This window comes from Rousettus aegyptiacus, unplaced genomic scaffold (genome assembly GCF_014176215.1).
Source record: "Rousettus aegyptiacus isolate mRouAeg1 unplaced genomic scaffold, mRouAeg1.p scaffold_m13_p_15, whole genome shotgun sequence".
NCBI lineage: Eukaryota > Metazoa > Chordata > Mammalia > Chiroptera > Pteropodidae > Rousettus > Rousettus aegyptiacus.
In genome coordinates, this window is record NW_023416290.1 from 56,087,979 (window position 1) to 56,112,577 (window position 24,599).

The window sequence follows — 24,599 nt, forward strand, 5'->3', positions numbered from 1 at the left end:
CGGCGACTGTTTCCATCACCTCCCGGGCGGGCATCTGTTTTAAAGTCCAAGTCTGTCTTAATGGGGCCAGGGAAGCTTGCTCTTTAAGGAGCCCCAGCAGGTGTAGTAGTGGGGTACGGCGCCACCTTTCGCGGAGCCCTCGTCCCAGAGGACAGCGCCGGTCTTTGCCCCTGTTCGGCCACCATCAGCCCTTCTGCGTCCAAATGCGGCTTCGCTTCGTAGCCGGCACGGTACCTATCCAGCGCCCTCGCTTCCCAGGTGAGGAAGCCGAGGCCGAGGGAGACGCTCATTCGGGATCACGCAGCGTGTCGACCTGATGTCGATCCATCCTGACCTCCCCAACGTGTGTGACGACCTCTGCGAAGGGCCCAGGGCCTCCTGAGGTCTCCGGGCTGAGCAGGCGGGAAGCTGGTGCTCTCGACCCTCCGCCTCGACCCCGCTTCCTCTTCCAGGGCGGCTCCGTACTATCCCCCGCTGCCGTCATCAGCCAGGAGAGGGCCCGGCAGCAGGCGGTCGCTTTGGCAGAGGAGGTCGGCTGCCCCACCTCGTCCGTCCAAGAAATGGTGTCCTGCCTCCGCCGGAAGCCCGCCGATGTCCTCAACGATGCCCAGACCAAGGTGGGCCCTGGGGAGCAAGCTGGGGAGGGACACTCTCTGACCTTGTGCCCGTGGAAAACCAGGCCTAGAAAGGAGACAGCCCCCCGCCACCCCCACAAGGCCACACAGCAGGTCGGTCACCAGCTAGCACTAGGACGCCCACTCCCGGCCCCGTGTGCTGTGCACAGACCCGGCGTGCAATGATCACACCTGGGCGCTGGCGGCCGACATATCTCTGAGCCAGTGGGATTTTATAGGTGAAACGGGATTAATAACGGGGGCTCGACAGAGTCGCAGGATAAGAGGGAGAGACGTGTGCGCAGGGGCTCGCCTGTGCTGGGACCGTGGTGGCACTCTGTCCGGTCACGGCCGCACGTCCTGAGTGTTCCGCTCACGCTGCCGTGGCGTGGGGCCACCCGCCGCCTTGGAGGGGACGGCCGTGTGCTCCGCTCTCCGGCCCGCGGAGCTCCTGCTCGCGGTTTCAGGCCGGCCCGGACGTTAATGAATGGCAGGAGCAATTGCTGCCCCCATGGAGCCCCCGATGGATGACACACATTGGTGTTCATAATGGTTAAGACCTAATTAAGTGACGCGATGCAATTGACGACTTCAGTACCATTTTTTTTTTAAAAAAACGGATAAAACCCACATAAACAGTGGCGCACCCCTCTGCTCCAACGCAGCTCCTGGCCGTGAGCGGCCCTTTCCACTACTGGGGTCCCGTGGTCGACGGCCAGTACCTCCGGCAGGCCCCAGCCACAGCGCTGCAGAAGCCTCCACGGGCGAAGGTCGATCTGCTCATCGGGAGTTCTCAGGACGACGGGCTCATCAACAGAGCGAAGGCGGTGAAGGTAGGGGGGAGCAGGCCTCCGAGGCCCTGCTGCGGGCGGTCCTCCCAGTCCCACCTTGGGCAAGAGCGTCGACTTACTTGCTCGTTTACAAAACAGTTGCTGAAATACTACGATGCGCAAAGTTTGCACAAGGGGCTTGGGAGGCGGCGAGGGGCTCGCAGAACCCTGAGTGGCGTAGACGGGCTCAGCCGCACGCCCCATCTGTGGATGAGTCCCTGTGGGAAACGGCGAGCAGAGGCCGACCGAAGAGCTCGGTACCTGCAGGGCTCCAGGGCGCGGATACCCCTGTCCCACGCAGGACGCTTGTCCCACTGAGTCTGGGGGAAGGAGAGGCAGGCGTGTGAAGAGGCATCGCCCCCCAATCCTGGCAGGGAGCCCCAAACACCATCATTCCAAGCTGGTTCTCTTACCCAGGACAGTGGGTGCCACACACCTGGCAAGAGCAGCTTTGTGTGGCCGGTTGTCGGCACAGCCACGTGGGAGTCAGTTGTGAGGTCACTTATCTGCCTGACCACACACTTCCTCCTCTGACCAGACGTCACCTCCCCTAATGAAGATCTGGCTCATGTTGGCAGAATCCAAGCCACGCTCCCCAACACACCCACCCCTCCTTGTCCAGCCTCTGTTGACAGCCACGTTAGGTTTGTCAGACCTGGGACGGTGGCCCCAGAGTGTGGAACACAGCGAGGACACACACACTCAACGTGGGGCTGTGTCCGACTCTACCAAATACAAGGCAGTGTGATTGGAATTAACACCAATGACAAAATCGTTTCTGCAGATGGGGTCTCGCCTTCTCCTGAGTTATTCTAGTCCCTCGAGCAACATCTGTCTCCCTTGGGGGGAATCTGTCCTACAGCGGCAAAGGCACCAGCTTGACGTGATCTGCATTCCAGGGTGTTTATCGCGGCATTAACTGTCGCACAAAACGTCAGGAGAGACCCAAATGCCCATTACCAGGGAAATGGCTGAATAGATTAAGATGCACACAAACTGCTAGATGTTATGCAGATGGTGGACCGGATCCCCCTCTGCGGGCTCGAGGCGTGCCCGCCACGCATCGTTAAGTGGGAAGCGAAACAAGAATGCCAAGGAAAGGGAGACGAAGGGCGCATTCCTAATTCAACAACCGACCGACCTGTATCTACCTGTGAATGTGTAGCTGTGCATAGTTTTACGTTTCTATGTGAAAGGGTAATGGTGTGGAAAGGTATACAATAAGCAGTTGACATTGGCCTCTCAGGACATGTGAATGAGAATGTTATGAACTTAATATTAGTAATATAACGATATGTACATGTATATGTTACATATAACATATGCATAGATATTTGTGTGTGTGTGTGTGTGTACACGGAGAGGTGTGTGTGTGTGTGTGCATGCATGTGTGTGTGTACACGTGTGTGTGTGTATGTTGGTGGCGGAGGAAGGCACAGAGCACAGCTTAGTGACTATTAAGTTCTGTCCAGTCAACTTACAACCCTGGAGAGAGAATATTCGCCCCGACCCGTCTCTACACTTTCTGCTGGGCGCCCACATATACCGCAGCCTTAACTCAAGGGCTGCGACCTGATTGCTGACCCCGACTAACACCCAGGAAGCTCTGAAAAGGTTCCACTCTGAACCACTAGCCTTGGGCCAGACACCCTCCTGGGTGTCTGGGGTATTAATACAAATTTAACCTGCCCTCAAGGAGCTCACAGTCAGGCAAGGAGACAGAAGATGAGCAAAAGCAAATAACTAAAATGCAGTTTAATACCTGCTGTATGGCGAGGTGGACATCCCACTGCAGGCCCTCAGAGGGCAGCTCTGGGACAGGGGTCCCTTGACTCACAGTGGCACTGCCAGCAGGAGTGACACGGTGTGGAAGACACTGACCAGGACCCCGTCCCCCAGGCATCTGTCGGCGGAGCAGGGAGAGTGTCCTGAGCCTCACTTCTCTAATTCGCAAAATCAGGAGATTATTAGTGCATCATCGCATAACACACGTGGAGAGGATTCAAATAAGCCTGTGTCTGACAGAAAAGGATGCGCTCAATAAACATGACTTTTTCACTGAATTCAAAGCTATTGTCCCCGATCCAGAGACTTATCCAGAGAAAGCCAGAACACGTAGGACAGACAATCTGAATCCCCTCGCCTGACCTGAGACCAGTTTTCCAAATTCCAGCAGATACACGTGTGCACACACGCGCGCGCGCGCGCACACACACACACACACACACTTTCTCCTCATGCCAACCTGGCATCAGTGCCATCGAAACCCAACCCACAAGCACACATGGTCCAGACCCCCGGGGGAAGTCACAGGAGGGCCACTCCCCCTGCCCCAGGTGGCCACCCCCTGGACCCACCTGTCACTTCAGTGCCGAGCCACCAGATTCCCACGGACCAAAGAAGGTGGATGGGCAGGGCTTCATCGAGCCCGTGTGGAGACCCTCATTCACCTGCCATCCCGCCCAGCTGCAGCCCACCGAGGAGTCCTCACGACACCCACAAAGTCGACGACATACCCGTGGCTCATCGGGGCTGCCTGGGACGCCTGGAAAGGCTCCGTCCTCGGAGAATGAGCTTATTTTCCGAAGTAGCAGCTTTCTGTTGAAATTCTTCATCGGTCTCCGTGGTGGGATTTTTTTTTTCCCCCCTTTTTCTCTCTCTCTTCCTAACTGCCGAAATTGACAGTCTGCCTACATTAACCGGGCATTAATTTGCATGATCAAAAGCAAATTTGTTCCAAGAAGCAATGTTCCGCCCGCCCCTCCAAGCACAAGCATCTCCAAGGAAAGCAAGAAAAATCGGGCACAGCGCACCGCCGCCGCCGCCTTGCCCGGAGCCTGGCCAGGAGCCGGCCTCGTCTGGGAGCAGGTGGAGCGGGGGCCCTGGTGGGGGGAGGGGGCGGGCCGCCCATCTGAGAGCTGGAAAGCGGCACCTGGCAGCCTGAGGCGCTGGCACCAGCCCCAGCATGGGAAAATCAAGCCTTCGGTGACAGATTACAGCGGAGGACCGTGCAGGAGTCCCGGCCAGTACATGCAACGTCCCGACGAGAGGCGCTGTGGCACCAAGTCCCTGTCACTCGGGGGATGTGTGTGTGTGTGGGGTGGGGGGGTGCGGGGTGGCAGGGTCAGGGTCTGACCCCAGGGTCTGAAATCAGAAAATGGGGCTCCATTTCTGGCTTCAGTCGTGCAATTCAGGCAAGTGGCTTACTCAACCGTGAGCTGCACTATCCTCCATGTGGGTGCGGCGAGACCAGCCCTGTCCGTCGCCTGCAGGTCTGAGAGGACTTCCAGGCCCAGGGACAGACCCCGCCTGGGCCCCTGGCTCTGCGCCTCCCTAGCCGGGTGAGGTTTGCATTCTCAGTTCAGAGAAAGCTGGGGATCAACGGGCTCGACTAGTTCCCCCAAAACAGGAAAAATTATGTTTGCTGTTTACTGCATTGTTAAAGGCAGTTTTTATATTTAGCATTTCCTGAATTATATTTACCATTTATGACACTGGTAAAAGATGGGTGTTAGCCAGGTTGGACTCTTTATTATATAGTGTGTGTGCGCATGTGTGTGTGTATGTGTGTATGTATGCATGCATGTATGCATGTATTTATGATTTTAAAGGAAGTTAAAAGAAAAATATTTTCATGGGCCCCTAACATTGTGGCAGGGCCTGGGCCCCGGGCCTGCTCGGCCTGGTGGGGCAGTTGGCCCTGCCTCCCTCAGCACCCGTAATAGGCAGTAGAAACGGGAGCCATCCGCGCACTCATTCACGCCTGCATCCGACGTTTATTTATCGAAGAGCTCTCCCGGAGGCTCTGGGCGAAACTGTCACCCACATGGGCAAAGCTCCCGACTTGCGGCGTTTACGTGCTAGGCGGAGAGGACAGACGACCATGCCATGTAAGCAGATTCATTAAGAGCTTCAGGCCTTGAAAAAGTGCCCTTAAGGACATGAACTGGTGACGGGGAAGGAGGTATCACGACGGGGAAACGTTCCTTAGCAGGGGGCAGGGGGGCGCCTGAGACCCCAACGAGGAGAAGGGCCAGCGGCAGGGACATCTAGGTGGAGAGCAAGGTGGATGTCCCGGGCCGGGGCTTCTTTGGAGGACAGGAAAGGCCGGGGTGGCAGGAAACTCGTGGGTGTGGAGGGAGGGGCGGGAGAGGGCGTCGGACGTGTTGGAGGAATGTTTGATGAGATCTCGCCGGCCGTCGGAAAAGTGCTCGTGTTCTACTCGCAGTGGGCAGACGCTGAATGGTTTGAAGCTAGGAAGTGATCGTATTGCTGTATCTTTGTTAAAAAGAGCTCTCTGGAAAAGCGACCGCGGAAAGTTCGCGAAGGGAGTGGAGACCAGGCCGCGCTCTGTCGTGAGGCTGGGAGGCACGTGAGTTAAGGAAGTCAGGGTTAGAGACGTGGTAACAGTGAGAGACGGCGGCTTTCAGCTCCACAGTGGCTTCGTCCGCCGTGGGGGGAGAGGAGGTGGGCGATCAGGAGAGAGGTCAAAGCTGGAGAGACAGGTTTGGAAGGAATCCAGGAAATGTTGACGCCATCCAAGGCAAGAACAGAAAGCTTCTGAGAGGAAGCCGAGGTAGACGTCATGCATCGTTGGACGTGGACTGAGATGAGGGCAGAGATCTGGCCACCGGGCCTGACAGGATGTAGGTCCCGGGTGACCTTGATAAGGGCCGTGTCGGTTGAGCGAGGGGAAGGGAAGGCCAATGTGAGCAGGCTGAAGGGAGAGTGAGGAGTGAGGAGGGGGTCGCTGCTCCCCGAACCCACCCTCCTTCCACTGCACCACCGTCTCCACTGGGCGCAAACGCCCAACCAGCTTTCGCGGGGTGCTTTGCTCATTGACAAGTCACTCCTCCAACTTTACCGTCTCTGTTCCGTGGCAAAGTCTGTATCATGTTAATTTATTTTATTTTATTTTTTTAGACAAGGCAACCCTTGGTTGACCTCACAGATTGCAAGGACCTTTTCAGCTTACAATCCCTTGCTTTTTACTTTTTTACACTTGCAGCACCCGGTCTTCCTGGGTGGTCTCCCATCCAAGTACTAACCAGGCCCGACCCTGCTTAGCTTCCGAGATCAGACAGGGTTGGACGTGTTTAGGGTGGCGCGGCCGTAGACAAGATTTGTGTCATGTTAATATTGAACACACAGTTGCTAGCTGACAGTGAGCCTTTCACTTGTGTCCATTAAATGAACAAATGAGTATTTGTGTCCCTATGTACCTCAGGGCTCTAGAGAATGCTGGGGACATTCATTAATTCACTCCTCCATCCGCACAGACTGGTAAGGATCTGGCGGCCTCTGAGAGGCTGCCTGTTTTTCCTTTGGGGATTCTGCTCTGGGTCTCTCCTTCTCGGACCTATGGTGTCATAGCCATTTTGCATCACGTCAAGAGGAACCAATGTACGAAGACTAGCTAAGCACCTTCTGCGTGCAAGGTGCTCCTCCCCCCGTCCCCGCCTGCCACAGCGTCGGCGCTTCTGCCCCAGGATGGGGAGATGACGAGGACAGGAGCCGGGTCAGGGCCGAAGGAGCGGGCGGCAGGTGTGGGCCAGGACGGAGTCGGCAGCACCGGGGCACAATAGGACGCGGGGGCGGGCGGCGGGGGAGACAAGGAAACGCCTCTTTTTGTTTGTTTGTTTTTGATCAGGTGACCGCATACTGGTCTTAGAGACTGAGGATAGGAAAACGGGAAGGGAGGACGTTCTGGAGGTGAGGAGCAGCACGCGTAGGTGATGAGGTTAAGCCGTGCTCGTCTTGAGTTCGAGGGACTTGAGAGACTCCTGGCAAGTGGGGGACTTCTGGATCTGGGAGTCCGAGGTCCAGGCGGCAGGGAGACTCAGGCGTCACTGGGTCACAGGTCGCCGTTGAAGCAGAGGCAGGAAATGGAGCCCCCGTCCCCCGGGCGTGCACGGACACGGGGCAGGGAGGGGTGGGGGCGGCTGCTGGGCGGCCTCCGCATTTTAAAGGGCTTTAAAAGCTCAAAGGCTGCAGAAGGGGGTTCTAGACACGAGCCCGAGACAGGAGTTTGGGGAAAAGGCGGTGGGGAGGATCATGGAGTCGAGGGGCAGTGGGGGCCAGGACAGGAATGGCCAGCAGCGCCACAGTGGGCGGGGGTGGGTTCCCGGGCCATCGGCGACCTTGGAGAGGGCGGCTGGGTGGGCCAGTGGAGGAGCCAGATGGCCATGGGGTGAGGGGTGAATCGACATGTTCACTGAGTGCACAGCCTGGGCGGACAGACAGACAGACCCTGCTCGGCGCAACTTCCCTTTTCCTAGATGGATAGAAGGTCCCCATGTCCATGAAAAGGCAGGGGTTTGAGAAGGGCGCTGGACGGCCGAGTTCCCTGGGAAGGAGAGGGCCGGGCAGGTGAGGGAGGCCCCCGCGGGTCCCCTGGGGGTGTAGCCGGACCACGGGATCGGGGCGGCACGAGAAGAAGCCAGTGGCTACCGGGATCCTTACGGGGACCCATGGAGCGGAGGACGCCACTCGTGGGCACCTGGCCGCTGGCCTCCGCCCCATGCAGACCCCCGTCTCTGGCAGCTGCGGACCACAGTGGGGGACCCTTCTCCTGGCCCCTTTCAAAGCAAAAGCAGGGCGAGGCCACACGGGTTGGCCAGCCCTCCTCCACTACGCTGGCCTCCTCGCCTTCTCACTCAGCTGGCCTCACCCTAACCCCCCCCCCCCCAGTCTCCGCTCTGCTGTCCTCCGGGAGGCCTGCGGCCCAGTCAGATGACCCGAGCTACGACCGCGACCCTCACCATGCAGCCCCCACAGGCCCCTTCCTGTACGCGGGCCTGGCGTGTGCCACAGTCCTTATCAGCATGGAACGTTCTGTGTTGCAAAGATGTGTCAGATATTGTCGGTCCCCTCGACTTGCCGAGAAGCCCTGGAAGGGTGGGGAGCTCAGCCTGTCCTGTCACCTGATACAACCCAAGTGTCCAGAGCTGCTCCTGGTGTGTGTTGGCCTTCAATAGATACTTGTTGAGCGAAGGGTGAATTAGATTAAGATGAAGACCCTGTAGCAAAGCGTTCTCCATCATGTCTCTCAAACTGGAGAGGAAGAGAAGGGCCTTTATTTTTAATAATTTATCAACCAGAGGGAGAGAGAAGTAATATTTTTTGTCACCCATGTGTCGGCCATTCGATCATCACTAATTCAAGTCTAATGTCAACCCCAGGCAAAATTACCGATTGGCAATGAACCTTCCGAGGTCACACACCAGACCTCAAATGCCAGAGTCACGCTCAGTCCCTAGGCTGCCGGCATTCCAGACGACAGCGAAGCCTTCCATAGTCTCTAAATGTTTCTGAGGGACTGTCACTTTTCTGTAAGACATATGAACGCAGCCCTTCAAACACACAGACTGAGGACGTGCCAGTTCTGCACCGCCCTTAATGGAGCCCAGCCCATGGCCACGCCGCTTGCTGGCAGATCGCGCCTGTAACCGTGCCTGTAACCGCACGTGGTGGCCCCGGCCCCTCCTGCCGACTCGTTCATTAAACCGGCAAGAGCATCTGTGTGCTTCGGTCCTTGCCAGGAACGGAGGGATGTGGGTCTTGCTGAAAACACACCCTTTCACGTTCCCATGTGCCCCTGGGGGCGTGGGTCCTCCCTCCAGCCATGTCCAGAACCCTGACCCGTGCACAGGGCCAGGCCCCAGCTAGTATCAGGAGCCCAGAGCCCCTTAGAACATGAAGCTCATTGCAATCACGGAAGCATAACCTGGGTCCCTTCCTTCAGCCTCCCAGCTGTGGGACTGTCTAGACGGGTTTACCTTAGAGGCATTGTCAGTGACGTCCCGGCTTGGTGCCCTGGTGATCCTAAAAGCGGCCTAACCAGGGAGAGAGTGTCTGCAGAACCCGCGAAGGAGGCTCTGTCCATTAGGTGGGGTTGGCATCTTCCAGCAGTGATGCGGGTTCCAAGGGTTTGGACTCGCAGCCCGTGGCATGAGTATCAATTGCTCAGGCCTCTCTCTAAGACACGACTTCCTTGGCCCCTCTGAGCCAGGCACGAGGTCGAGTCTACACATGTCTCACAACTGTAACAGACGTCGTGCTAGACACTTAGCAGGTGTCATCTCATTTAACCTCGTGGCGGTTTAATGAGGAGGGCGATACTGCCGTGCCCCTTTTACAGATGAGGAAGTGGGCACAGAGTGGTTAAGTCACTTGCCCGGGGTCACACAGCTAACTGGAAGCTAACTTCCAAGCTCAGGTCTTTCTAGCTCTGGGATTTGAACCCAGGATGTTAGGCTTCAGAGTTCTCCTCGTAGCCTCTGGTCCGTATCATCTCCACGAAGGTCAGCGTCTCCTCCATTCGTCTGCCCAGCATGTACATGTTCACCAAGCACCTACGAGGTGGCTGGTGCCGTGTGGAGCAGAGCATGCTCCCTCTGCCACGTGGTTGTCCTGGCAGTAACAGCAGAACATCTCGAGGGCACACGGGGGCCCCTGCTTGAGCCTGGGGACCGGTCAGTAATCATCACTCACATCTATTGACCATGGACCCAGAACTGCGCTAAACTCTTTGTGTGCATTTTGCATTGGAATTTGGAAGAAATTCTATTCGCAACAATTTTCATATCTCAGAGAAAGACACCTGTTAAATGTTTGGGCAATAACTGGAGATATGCAAATGATGTCATTTTTGTTGTTGTTGTTGTTATGGAATATTCCAAAAACTCGGTAAAGGATAGAGAATAATGTGATGCAGTTTTCCCCCTAAACTGTTAGTAGATTCTGCAGTCCACTTAATAGAGTGCAGGCAAGCATTTCTGAAGAGACTAGGATGGGATAGAATGGAAACTACCAGAAGTAGCATATATGGTAAGAGCATGCATATGAACGTTATTCATGAACATATTTCGGGCGTGCGTGTGTGTGCGTGTGTGCGTGTGCTCTGTGTGCATAAAACGTCTCAGAAACATTTGAAAATCTCTGACATTATGAAGACTCGGGTATTCGCTATTCAGATTTAACATATACTAATATTTCGCCATATTCGCTTCAGATCCTTTCCCAAGAAATACATGTTATAGGTACAATTAAAACGGAGCCCTCTCCCTGCTCTCCTTAGCTCACCTCTCCTGAGCTGGTGGACGTGCCTTCCACCCACTATTCCACGGACAGGTCCAGCCTCTTCTTGGCGAGCCGGGCTGAGGCAGCTCGCCCCAGGACTGGCTGAAAGAATGTCCCAGCCAGGAGATGTCACTAACTGATCATACCCGCTCCCCAAATTCTAATCACAGGTCCCGCGAGCTTGGGAGGGTTTAGCGAAGCAATTTAAACATGCTAGAGTGTCCTGATAAGCACATTTCATCGTTGACACGAAAGCCTGGAAATATGTAAACCCAATCACAGGACCAGACAAGGCTCCATGGGGTCTGGCCCTTCCACCCAGGGGTGGCACCTCTGACATTCTGCCGCCCCTTGTCTTCAGAAATGAAGAAGCCGAGTCCTGGGGAGGGAAGTGGACCTCCCCAGACTCCCCTAGAGCAGACAGCAGGGGTGTCAGGGCGAGAAAGGGAGGAAGAAAGGAAGAGGAGGGACAGAGAGAGAAAGGAAGGGACAAAGAGAGAGAGGGAGGAAGGGAGGGAAGGAAGAAGGGAGAGCCTTTCGGAATCCGACCGGGGCATTTTCATCTCTCTGTCTCTCCCCTAAGCAATTTGAGGAAAGTCAAGGCCGAACCAGTAGCAAAACAGCCTTTTACCAAGCGCTGCAGAACTCCTTGGGCGGCGAGGATGCCGAGGCCACCGTGCGGGCCGCCGCCACGTGGTACTACTCCCTGGAGCACTCCGCGGACGACTACGCCTCCTTCTCCCGGGCCCTGGAGAATGCCACCCGGTAGGAGTGTGGGGACCCAGATCCCTGCTGCCCGGGGGAGCCCGATCGCGAAAGAGAACCGAGGGTGTGGGACCTGGTGCTCCCACTGTCCTCTGTGTCATTCAGCCAGTCCACAGCCCGGGGCGACCGTCCTCCAGTGGGAGAACAGGAGGGTGACCCAACTTCCCTCAGCCATCTTGCACCCTCAGGGGGCACAGACAAAGGACTTCCCAGAGGCACCTGCCGGATGCCCTGGGCCGGGAAGCAGCTGCCCAGCAAATGCTGCCACAGAGCCTGCCCACCATGCCTGGTCAGCAGAGAGGATGCTGGGGACCCCCACCCTGGCGGCCCATGAGAACCATGTGGGGAGCGTTCCAGAATTAGAGCGCGCAGGCCCCGTAAGAGTCAATGTTTGTCCAAGCTTCTCAGGCGGCCCAGAGTCCACCTCGCACTTGGGAATCCGAGGCCTAGACGGGGGATAAGCTTATGCCCAATGCCGCCCTGATGTCACCCGCAGACGGGAGCAGACCTAGGACTCTGACAGCCGCACAGCCCTTTCGCCCAGGGGAGCCATTCCTGTGCTCAGTGCTTGCGCGCCTTGCTGCTCAAGTTCATTGCTTCAAGCTTTCCTCCCCTGGGGAAGGTGACCGTGACTGTCCCACGCCAAGAGCAATCAGCAGGTGCCCCCGGCCACCACAGGTTCCGCACGCCCCAGAACGTCCCTCTCTTTCAGCCATGTCCCATGCCCCCTGCATTCACCAGGACCAGCCTGTCTCCAGGGTTCACGGTGGGCTCACTGGGGCCGAGAGCTGCTCTGCTCTGAGTGTTGACTGGAATCAAGAAGTAGCCAGGGTTCCCGTTCCCTCTGCCCGCGAGTCCCGTGGGGACAAGACCACATGGGGGCTCCAGCTCTCTGTCACCTTCGAGCCCCTTGCAGGCCCCTCGACATGCTGTTTCCCGGCAGATCTGCCCCTCCGAGCGAGAAGAATGTGGCTGGTGGTTTCAGGATCCGTAACTTCCGTCCTCAGCTCTGGGACATCCACACAGGCCTTTGCTTTGCCCCCAGGGACAGAGCCAGGGCCGAGGCTCGGAGCCCTCCGCTGAACTTGACTCCATTGGGAAGGGGTGGACTGCAGGGTGTTGAAACCCGCTGCCCAGCTGGGTCTCTCCACCCAGCAGTCTGTGGCTTCCGAGCGGTGGGTCATTAGCTCAGAATAAGGCTGAGTGCTGCCCACGGGGACCGCGGGGACCGGGAAGCCTTTAATTCCCCTCCAGCAGAGAGCTCAGCTTTACACCAAACATCCGACAGCTATTCTGGGCTCAGCCCTCGATGGGCCCTCAACGCACAGATGCCCGAGTCCTAGACTCTGAGAGTCTCACAATGACGTTGACACCAGCTCGGTTCACGATGCAGTGCGAACTCAGGCCTGTAGACTAGAAACCTCGGTTCTCGCCCCCACATGGCCTCTAACCGGTTTTGGGGAGTCTGTGAACTGGGCAGGGGCTGAGGCCCAAGGGAGGACAGGCAACCAAGGAAGGCTTCAGTGAGGAGGCAGGCTCCAGTCCTCCCTCGCTCAGGCCCCCTTCTCTCCTGGTCAGACTCAGGCAATGGCCTCCACGGGCCTTCCTGCCTCCAGTCTCCTCGGCAACACCCCTCTACAGGGCCGCCAGCATGCGCCTTTCCACAGGGCTGCTCCCTTCCCTGTCCCGCCTGCCTCTCCCAAGGGACCAGGGAGCATGGAGGCCTTTACCTGCTCTTCCGGACCCTTGCTGTCCTCCCCACCCTACCTTAGAGCCTTTCCTATGACTGTCCAAGCTGCCCATCAGCTGGTCTCAAAAGAAGGGGGCTGAGCATCGCTCCTCCTGGGTGGACTTTCGTGGTTGCGATCAGACTCAGCTGGTAGGCGGGGCCCATGGGCTCCTTTCTCGGCTGAGGAGATGGCAAGCCAAGGAGTTGCAGGGGCTGCGGAGTGGGGTCGACGCCCGGGGGCCCCAAGGCCGGCTCGGGTCTGCCCGATTCTAGCGCACGGCTGAGCACCGCCACGAGCTGACCCTGCTGGTGTGAGCTGCTGCATCTGAGATGTGTTCACATCGCCCCAAAGGGGGAGCGGATGCGAGACTGTGGGGCTCTAAAGAAAGGTTCCCCGCAGCCGCACTGCCGACGTTGGGAGCTGGAACGTTCTTTGCTGGGGGGAGCCTTCCAGTGTGTTGTAGGATGTTTAGCAGCTTCCCCGGCCCCTACCGGCCCGATGCCAGTAGGAACCTTTTCGCCTCCATCTGTGGCGACCAAAAATGCCCCCAAACATTGCCAACTCTCTCCTGGGGACAGAGGGTCCTGGTTGAGGTATCATGTGCATGAAGCATCTTTGAGGCCTCTATGTCTCTTAAAATGCACAGTTATTCTATATTTTGCTCCATGGTATGCTGTATTTATCTTGCCACAGAGTGTTTTGCTCCCAAATCCTTAAGTGAAATTGATCTTCTGTGACGATGTTCATCTCACGGGTCTCTTGACCCTCAATGCATCCCGGGGACACCACTGTGCCGTGACGGCCAGCCATAAGTTAGACGGGCCCACGTGCGGTGCGTGCCCCTGGCTCGTCCATCCAGCCGGCTGTGGGGCCAGCTGGGGAGTGCTCCCTGCAGGCCTGTGCTCACAGGGGCTTGGTGGCCAAGGGCCCCTTTACTGGTAGAAGCACTTACCTGGCGCAGTTGTCCACAGAGTTTCGTGGAACTAGTCCCCTTCCTCTCTGTCCTCCTCTCTCTAGGGACTACTTTATCACCTGCCCCGTGATCGACATGGCCAACCGGTGGGCCAGGGAGACCCGAGGAAGCGTCTTCATGTACCACGCCCCCGAGAGCTACGGCCACAGCAGGTAAGGTGGCTGTGTGGCCACAGGGGGTGTTCGCAAACGGGGGGGAGTCTGGTCCCTCCTTCTTCCGTGATTCATAGGGAAGCTGAGAAAAGACGGCAGGACCAAGGTACAAGTCCCGACTCGATGCCATGGGACTGGTCACGTAACAGCCGCGCGCCTCAGTTTTATCATCGGAAAAATGGGTACAATAGTCACAGCCACTTTATTTCACAGGATTGTAGGAAGGGCAAGTAACATGAAAGACAAAGGCAGGCCCTTGGAATCGCGGTATTAGCTGTTTCCGGATTGGCCTGGCTAGGGAGGAGCCTTCTTTTTATTAATCCTACATATTTATTGCCTCTGAAAACTGAGCATTTAGCTTGAGAAAACGACTATTCGCAGTATAAAAAAAAATTTTTTTTACAAGGGCAGTAACCAAAAAAGACATTTTGTTTACCCCTTATTTACATACGCTTCTTGCATCCAGAAGAGGTTCGATGAACCTTATAATAAAAGTTTCAAGTGCAATAATATCATCCAAGTGGAAAAGCGAAAAAAAGAGGTGCAAGTAAAGGAAACTGCACAGTAACGGAAGGGCAACCAGCGAGTGCAGAATGCCAAGGAAAAGACTAGAAAATGAAGAAGAAAAGAAGAAAGGCTCGGTTCACAGCTCCGCTGGGTAAGCAGCGGAACGGAGAGGCGGAGCGGCAGGTCAGCCCTCTGGACAGATAACAGAATGTCAGGGATCAGGATCCGAAAATGCCCGAGCCGGGTTGTTCGATTTTATCTCAGAGAGGAAGCCGGGCTGCCGCCTCGGTCACCCACACCCGTGGTCTGCCTTACGCACGAGCCCCAGTCTTCAAGCTGGAGGCCGAGCTCCGCCACCTGCCCACTGGGCCCGCCTGGGCAGCATCCTCCTCTCCAAAACCAGGCCAATGGTTTCTCCTCAGAGCGTTGCCATTACGAACATCTGCGACACAAAGCATCCAGCTCATGGCAGGGCTTTTAGCTGAGTGACTTCGCGACGGCACTGAGTTAACACACCTGATTTCTCATCGTAACTGGCAATGTCCCTGTGGCACACTGAATAACGGCCACCTACAAATACCAGGCCCTGACCCCTGGAACCCACAAATGTTACCTTATAAGGAACAAGAGGCTTTGCAGATGCGATTAAAGTAAAGATCTCGAAGTGGGAAAATGATCCCGCAGGCGGGATGGGGGCCAAAGGCAATCACAAGCATCCTCATAAGAGGGAGGCAGGGGGAAATTCGACACACGCGGAAGAGGCAGTGCAACCTTGGAGGCAGAAACCGGAGTGGTGCACACACGAGACAGGAAGTCCCGGTATCCACCGGAGCTGGAAGGGCAAGGAATGCCTTCTCCACGGTGGGGCGGCCCTGCTGACACCTCGATTTGGGCTCAGCGATTTTAGACTAGACCCCTGGCCTCCCAAACTGTGAGACGGTACATTTCTGCCGTTCTAAGTAAGCCACCAAGTTCGTGGTAATTCTTTTGCAGCAGCTGCAGCAAACTAATGCTATCCCTGAGACGCTCTAGTTTTCTTAAATAAATGCCCTTTATTTACCTGGTTCTCCCTCATTATTCCATTAAATATATAGCACTTCACAAAATATCCAGAATTTTTGTAAGGTCGGCACGGTCGAAATGGTATCTCTATTGTACACACGAAGAGTCTGAGGATCGAGGAGTCCCACGTGATTTCCCCAGGGACTAGAGTGACCTACCCATAGCTGATTACAGAGCACTGACCTACCCACAGCTTCCCTGAGCCCCAGAACTCTTTCCACTGAAACATGTGGGCTGTTTGCTCAGAATGTTTGTAATTGCAACCTGGTCCATTTCCTCAATTCAAGCAACCGCCTCCAGGGTGTCGGAAGAAAAATAAATGGCAGGCTACGTTTCTGGTAAGATGGCATTTGAGAGAGAAAGAATGAGGAAGGCAAGCTCACGGTGCGGCCAGAGAGCAAAGGAGTCCTGGAACCCAGGGGCCACCCACAGCCAGGGAGGCCGAGTGCGGGAAGTCGCTCATAGAACAAGCCGTAGCTACGACTCGCGAACGCCAGGCTTTCGGGAGCCCAGACCCAGGGCATGAGTTCATCGGCCTAGTTCCCTGCCCTCCTCCCGCTCGGGCAGAGATCATGACAGAAGGTGGGACGCTCCTGCAGCAGGTTCAGCGAAAGCCTTAAAAATGTGCGCGCACCTTGGGATTCCAAAATGTACAGTGGCAAATATATATATAACGCATCTGCTACAGGAGGACAAAAGCAGTCAGAGCAAAATGGAAAAACGGGTCCGCCTGACTCCAGCCAGAACTGCGAATGCTTCGACTGCGCCCGTAGTCATTCCCTAGGGCTGCCCTAACGAAGAACCACCAATTAGGCGGTTTGGAACAAAGGAAATGTGTTCTCTCACGGATCCAGAGGTTCTAGAGGCCATGGGTCTAAACTCAAGGCGTCAGCAGGACCCTGCCCCTCTGGAGGCTGCGGGGGAGGGTCTGTTCCAGGCCCGTCCCCAGTTCCTGGTAGCCTCGGGCATTTCTTGGCTTGTAGATGCTCATCTTCCCTCAGTGTGCCCGAGGGCAAAATGCTCCTGTTTTAGGAATACAGTCATGGGTTAAGGCCCGCCCTCATATCCTCGTTTTAACTCCTTTACCTCTGCAAGGACCCCGTTTCCATAGCCACGTGCTGGGATCCTGGAGGTTGGGAATGCAGCACACCTTTTAACGAGGACACAGTTCACCACACAGGACCACCCTGCTCCCGGACGTGACCGAGCCCTGGGCAGCGAGGGCCCGCAGCGGGCTGCCGCGGACCTGGGGCTGCGGTGGTCCTTGGGGGAGCCGTCCTCAAACGGAAGCCAAGTCACTCCCACAGTGGCTCGTGGCCGGGACAGGTTCTCTGTCATCTCAGAGCATCCTCAAGCCCCTCCTGGGTCACAGTCCCCGCTCCACTGGGCGGATCCTGGGACCCTCCTCTGAAAAGAAGCCTCACGCAGGCACCGGACCCCGACAAAGCGCCTTCCGGGCCTTCCCAGCACAGCACCCCAGGGCCCACTGACGCACTGGCACAGAGGGGGACATTGTGGGTGCTTGGGCAGTCATGCTGCAGGACAGAGCTGACCCGCCCCCCTCGTCGTGTGACAGGCCGGGGACAGGTTCTGTCCACTCTAGTTTGTAGGCTCCTTGGGGCTCCGCTGTGCCGTCCGCAAAGCGGGAGCAGGGAGCTGGGAGCCGTCAGGAGCCCTGGCGTGCCCCGGAAACTGCCTCGGTGAGAAACCCGCCGTGACCGTCGTCGGCCCGGTGACCGAAGCCAGGCCACTCACCCTCCTTGGTGACTCGGCTCCTTCATCTGAAAAACGGGAATAGCGCCTATGTCAGAAGGTTCCGGTGCTGACGCTCTTGTCTATGAGACAGGGCCTGGCACACCGGACGCGCCGAGAGGGTCGCGTCATTCTGGTCCGTCAGAACGTGGCCCCGACGGCTTTCCGTGTGCGCGCCTTCCTTTCCCGTCACGATCACAGTGTGGCACCGTCAATGGGGCAGATACTTGGATCGATAAATGAATCGCGGACACTAACCCACGTAAGTGTTGGCAAGTTTGTCGTTTCTGGCAGAAAAGATCTCTCTCTCTCTCTCTCTCTCTCTCTCTCTCTCTCTCTCTCTCACTTTTCCCTGGAGCTGTCACTTCGCTCATTTATTTCTGGCTCAAAATCTACAGGCTGAAAATATACGTGGGCGCCTCGCGTCCTCGGCCATCTGTCTCATGCCTCCGTTTCGATGAGCATATCTTATCTCTCCCGGCACAGCTAGTGCGCAAAACGTAATAAATCGCCACTTTCTCACAGACCACTGTTCATTAGCGTAGCGCTGTAGCTGCTCGCCGAGATTGCAGAGGGGGTTTTTGTCCCTGAAATGGAGGGTCAACCTCTGTGAAGAAAGACTTGACTTATCTTTGCATGGGGTGTGGGGTAGGGAGGGTCTTGGCATTAAACGCCTACCCAGGCTCCAAGTGGGATGTTGGCCCCCATTAGTTTTGGAAGAAGCAGCTCGGTATCGTGGAAGAACACATTCTTTGAGGTTAATTCTGACTCTCCCACTTATTAGCTCTCTGCATCTGAGCAAGTCCCTGCACCTCGATTTCCTCGCCTTGAAAATGGGTACAGGTAACATTTGCTTCCCGGTGTGAGGCTTCGAGTCGGTGGATGTGGAATTCCTGGCACACTGCAGGAGTTCAGTGCTGGTCATTCTCCCTTGAGGAAAAAATAAAGTTCTAAGAAGAAAAACGAAATTCGGAACGACCGAAGAGACAGTAATGTTCTTCTGTCTTTACAAGCTGTCCTACCCTGGAAAACAAGGCCATAAATTCTAGACTTGGGATATTTTGTACACCACTGCATTTGAATTCTCGACAGATCTGTGCGTTCCAGGGGCTTTTCACAGTTCACATCCAATATATTATCTTTCTAGTTGACTCTCTTGGTGAGTTTGCTGGAATTAGCGAACCAAAAAAAATACTAAGTGACTGGATTCTTGAATTGGGTCCATACGCCTAGCTACATCCTGTGCGATTAACAAGATTATTTCCCAGGAAAGATGAAGTAAGTCGTTTTCTGAAGCTTGCCATTCCAACCTCGTGACATGTGAGGGCTTCTGGCGCGCACCCTCTTCAACATGGATCCGGCAAAGACGGACCTGCTGCGTTCTGTGCCCCAGAGCCTCTTTAGATCCCGGAGATGGAGCAGCCAGCAGGTCGGAGAAGGGCTGCCCTCTTGGGAATAACACTGCGGTCAGGGAGCGGGGCCCACGAGTGTCTAGGGACAGGACGCGGAGAACAGACAGCACATGCAAATGAGCAGAGAAAGTTCAGACGACCGCCCAAGGAAGGAGAAAGGAAGAAGTCCTGGCTTGCTGGAGAATAAAGAAGGAGGTCGGGAGCTGGAGTCCCTTGAAGAGAAAGAAAGCTGTTGGAGATTCAGGGCGAACAAGACAGGGTCTTGCAGTTCCCATACGGGTTTGGTAAACAGAGGCAGGCAGGAAGGTATTTCATCTGAGTACGATGGAAAGGCACTGGAGATTGCTAAGAAGACACGTATATGGAATGCTCATCGGTCTTTTCTTTCATACTCAAAACACAGCTCACTAAAAGCCAAGGTTGTTTTTTTTTTTTTTTAACAGAATGTAGAAATGAAATCCTATTATCCTATGTGATGATCAGCTAGTTAATTAGAAAATTCAATTAAAATGGAAGCATGTGAAAAATGAATAAGATAGGTATCCCTGCGAACATTTTATTTTAACTCTAAGTGTGTAAATGTGCGTTCGCTTGCTGGCCTCTCAGTGCAGGGGCAAAGGTTCGAGTCGGTAAATACTCTTCGGAACTCTCACTTTGAATGCCTTGCGAAACCGTAAACATAATGCATGGTCTATGATTTTCAGGTTTGGTTTCTTGAAAGTGGGGCATCCACAGGATGTATAATTAAGCTCTTTAGTTACAAAGACAAATACGGCGGGCCGAAAGCACAGCGTGACCTGGGTAAACACATAATTTCCTGGTGAGAACAGAGGAGATGGGCCAGGAAGATTCAGCCTTTTCTGACCAGCAGCCGTTACGCTTTAGGTAGGGGACGAGACGTCTGGGTTGTTCCAGCAAGTCCATCGGAAGCTTCGACGGCACTGCCGGGCTTTGGGGGGTTATGGAAATATGATAAGCATCTCATTTGGGGATGAGGGGGGAGTGGGATTGTATCATTTGAAGTAAATCGGGGAGCTCATATTTAAAGGATTGCGTAGCGACTCCTTTCACAGAACACAAGCCGTTTGTAAAGCATATTAATGACTTCGCCATGAATTCACAGGCGAGAATCTGAATTCGTGCATGTTAGATGTGTCCAGGGAGAAGCATACGAACAGGCTTTTATTTGTAAGTGATTAAACAGTGCCTCGAATCCTCACAATAAAAGCCTGGGAAGCAGAAGGATTTTCATTCCTCCTTGGTCCCGCATTTCTTTTGGAGGAAGTTATCTGGAGATGTTGGGGAGATAATAAAAAAGGGAGTGTGTTTTATGCTGATGAGGTCAACGAACTTCCCCTTGCAGACAGCACAACAGGGATAGAAGTTTCTGGAATGACAGGCTCTCGAATCAGTCAGTAACGGGGCGTTTCCTAACAGAAACCTCTTCAACCCATCATCCTTAGAAGGACAACGTCTGCAACACAAACATGTGGCTTGTTTCTGTCAAGAAAGATCCTACCCGCTCTCTCGGCCCACCTACCCAGCTCAGGGCATTGGGGCCGCAAGGTCAAGGTCAGCTGTGTTCCTTCGTGGATTCCGCCTGGATCGCTATGCTCCCTAATTAGCCCTAAATGTCGGCGAAAAAGGCTCCCTCACACGGGAAGCCAAGCTCAAGTCAGGAGCTTGTGCAATGAGTAATCTCCAAAGTGTGGCTTTTGGCTTTCGGCTTTTGGCTTGCCGGGATGCTGCTGAGGCCCCTGGCCGTCCACGCCAGCAGGATCTAACCAGAATGGGATCACTGAAGAGTACGTCGGCAGGACAACTTCAGCGACCCTGTGATTTCTTCCTTCTAGCCTTTCTCCCTGTCTCACTCCGGGTGGGGGTCTAAAAGGAAGGCAGCTTGCAAGTCGCCTGCTTAGAAGTGGCTAGTGTCCTGTCCCCTTTGAGATGTGACTCTCAATTCCTCCAGCCTCAGCCTCACACCCTTCACAGAACCGGAACCCCAAGCACCTCGGTGAGCATATAATTTTGTGATTCCAAAACTTTTGATTTTCCCGGGTCAGGAAAAATTCCGGTTTCACTTCGCAGCATGACGTATTTCTCAGCACCACAAACGAGACCCAGAGCCCTGGGGACCCTGCCACCCGTCACAGCGGCTCCTCTTTCTGCCCACACTCCCCCCGTGCCCGGTCACGTCTCTCTGTCCCCTGCCCCCTTCATACAAAACAAGCCTACCCCTCGATGTCACTCCCACGGAGTCTCCGCCCGAAGTGCCCCTCCTCGCTTTTCCGACTGGCTGGCCCGCCCTCACCCTCACGGCGGCTGGGACTTCTCCTCTCTGACTTGCCACAAACTCCTCTCCACGTCCTCGCCTGAAACAAATGGCGTCACTTCTGCCTCTCCCCTCTGGCACCATGCGAATAATTCTATACCATCTGAGTCTCTCTCTCTCTCTCGTTCTCTATGTATGTATCGATCGAGCGTACGACTCACGGCATTTCATTTATTTTTTAAACGTTGGCCTCTTCGCCATTCCCGCTAGGCTGCGCGCTCCACGACAGAGTGGCCGACTCATTCCTCCTTTATCCCCGGTGCCCGTTCAGAGCTGACACGCAGTAAGCGTCCGGTGACGTGGCCTGAGTCCAGTCTCGTCCTGGCATTCTGTGCTTTGGCCCCATTGCCACTGAGCTACAGTCACATCCTGAAACCGAACCACACACAGTCATCCTGTGTGGCGAGCCATGCTGGTCAGTTCTCCCCACAGTCTGGTAAATGGCGCATCGCCAGCATCATCAACGTCATCGACAGAAGCCCTTCCTTAGCTGGCCATTCGTCATTCCTATTCGGAGGGATGTCCAGCCGCCCTGTCTCGCTGCGTGTCTGATAGTACCATGTGGGAACCTGGCTAGGGATGAGTGGATCCATTTTACAGATAGGAGAAACAGAGGCTCGGAGACTCGGCGGTGGAAGTGGGGTTTGAGCCGAGCTCACCCAGCTTGTGTAGGGAGCCCCACACCCACACGTGACAGCGAGAATCCAGACTAAGCCCGAGCACGAGACAAGTTACCGTGAGAGCTGGGAAAGTTTGCCTGGAGTATTGGGACCGAAGACAGAAAATGACAACTAAGCTAAATAAAACCACCAGGACCCGACGCGGGTTTGTGTATCTGACTTTTCCGTGATCAAACCCAGGACAGAGCACAGAAGCCAACTCGACATGTGTGGGCCACCTGCTGCCCAAGCTTCCTACGCTGTGGCCGCGCGGCTATCGAGTTTCTCCTTTACCTCGTCTGGGCCCGGCGTGTTCGTCCGCGTCTCCTGCTGACGCCGCGTCCAAATCTCCTCTTTCTCCTCGAGACGGTCCTGGACGCCCAGCCAGGCCCAGACTCTCCGCAGGCTTGGTCTTCCCAGCCCAAGCGCCCTCCTCCGAGGTCCCCACTGTCTGCCCCTCCTCCCAATGTCTGCATTAAATTGCTCAAAATAACTCCAGCATCCTGATAAAGATCAGCCCTGCTCAGGAAAAAACAAAGCAGAAATCCTCGTGCACAGCAGGCCCTCGGATTAAACCTCCGATGGGCTGGAGCACCAGGCCTTGCCCCAGACGCGGGGCTCTGTAGCCTTGGGGGTCATGGATGTAGGCGGGCTGGCGCCTACTCACGCCGGTCCACAGGGGCCAGTGTGCACATCTTCCCCCAGCTCTGCGATCCGTGACAGCACCTGGCAGTGTGACACCATCCACGGCGGGGGTCTTTACGCCATGGAGACTGGCAAATGCTACAAGGGAGGACGTCTCACCCCACTCTGCAAAGCCAGTTGTTAAATGGTCACCAGCACGTCGTTGGCACAGGGCTCCCGGAGACCGTGACGAAAGCCATGACGCCTCTCCCAAGGGGGACGTACGGTTTCATGTAATTCCAGGAAACTCACAGTCCTCTGAAACCCGATGATGGAGCCCCCAGGTTAAAGACCCACCCCATGCTAAAGCTTCCGTGTGCCCCTCACAGGGAACATGGAAAACAAGACAAAACAAAACAAAACTGGGCATGTGAGCCAGAAACTGGGCCAGACATTTGACGTATTTTATTGCGAAGCCTCATTCCACGTCTGAAAGCATGGCCGCGTCACCCTTTTACAGATGGGGATGCTGAGGCCCAGAGAGGTTATGTGTCTGGTCCAAGATTTCACAGCTGCTAAGTGACTGAGCTGGGATTTGAGCTGAGGACTCTGGTCTGGAAGGTTTGGCTCCGTTCACAACGCCATTTGGATGGCGGCTTTCTTTAGAAGAAATGGAAGACAAGCCCACGTGTGGGAGCAGAAAAATGGCCCCTTGAACGCCCACGCCCTACTCCCCCAAACTGTGCCGCCTTATGCAGCAAAGGGCGTTGGCAGATGTGATTGAGACGGAGGACTTGGACGTGGGAGATTGTCCATGATCATCCAGGTGGCCCGATCAAATGGCACGAGTCCTTCAGAGCAGGAGGCGGAGGCAGGGGAGCGTGTCAGAGGGGCAGACGTGCGGAGGACTTGAACTCGCCGCCGCTGGCTTCGAGGACAGGGGGAAGGGACCACAGACAGTGGCTGCTGGAGGCCGAGAACGGCCAGAGAGCAAACGGGAACCTGGGTCCTCCATCTCAGGGGGCTGAATTCTGTCATAGCCCCCAGAGCCTCCTGCCGACACCTGGACCTCAGCCCGGCGAGACCCGCGCTGGACTTTGGAATTTCAGGAGCCGTGAGGTGTGGCACGCTGGCGTCCTCTGAAGCCACCACTTTTGCAGCAGCAGTGCGACGAGCACGGCCACTTTCCCCAAAGGCCATTTCCCCTTTCACCACCCCGCGAGAGGAAGGAATGGCCCCGGGGGGACGATGGAGGGGAGAGGGCCCTCCCCGGCCACTTCCCTTCTTTCTCTGCAGCTGGCACCGGAGGGGCGCAGCCCATGGGGAAGCGCAGACCTCGAGTGCAGCAGACCCGAGGGAGCCCGTTGGGGCCGGCGATGCCGACCGACCGTCGCAGGGCAAACCCAAGCAGTGAGGCCAGGGGCTCGGCAGGCATCGGAAGCGTAGATTGAGGCTTCGGTCTTGGCATCGCCACGGTTACGGGGCCTTGGCGAGGAGAAAGCCTCCTGGAGCCCAAGCTTCCTGCACTGTGGAAACCCTACCCCGTACTCCGACGTCTACCCGCAGGGTCCTCGAGATGATAAGGCCGAACGTGACTTATGAACTACTGCGCGCGGCTTTATACGAGAGATAGTTTTGATTGGCCGCGTGGCGGCTCATATCTGCCTGGCGTTTTTTGTTTGTTTCTTTGTTTGCTTTGTGTTCATTTTCCCTTCATGGATGTTTACACGTCATTCAGAACTTGTGTCCTGAAGATGTTTTAGTGACCCGTTCGCTCGCCCGCCTGCGGGAAGCGTAAAAAGAGAAAGGAATGTGGGGCTTGGGAAACTCAGCCTTGAATCCCGGCTCTCCCGGGTCCCTGGTGTGCGGTTTCATCTTTCCGACCCTTGGGTCGCTGCCCGGAAAACGGGCGGGTGATGACATTTGCTTCCCCGCTGGGCCCGAATGCTGGCGGTCAAAGGTGTCGGCAACTCCTGGCACATCCCGGGCGCTCAGGAAATGGCACCTGCACACAGGCCGACCTGGCAACCGCAGAAGCCAGCTCTGTTCTGAGCTGGACCACGGATCCTGCCGGCACTGGACAAGGGACTTCGCTCTTCAGGTCCC

The 24,599-nt window shown here is 55.8% G+C and overlaps 1 protein-coding gene across 1 annotated transcript in view; it reads left to right on the plus strand.

Annotated features, from left to right (window-relative positions):
* The window catches only part of TG (thyroglobulin), a 180,582-nt gene that overhangs the window by 150,372 nt on the left and 5,611 nt on the right, over positions 1–24,599 (plus strand). Inside the window, exons 42-45 of the mRNA XM_016145636.2 lie at positions 453–617; positions 1,280–1,447; positions 11,109–11,290; positions 14,038–14,145. Coding sequence (XP_016001122.2) covers positions 453–617; positions 1,280–1,447; positions 11,109–11,290; positions 14,038–14,145 — 623 coding nt within the window. The remainder of the gene's footprint in view (positions 1–452; positions 618–1,279; positions 1,448–11,108; positions 11,291–14,037; positions 14,146–24,599) is intronic.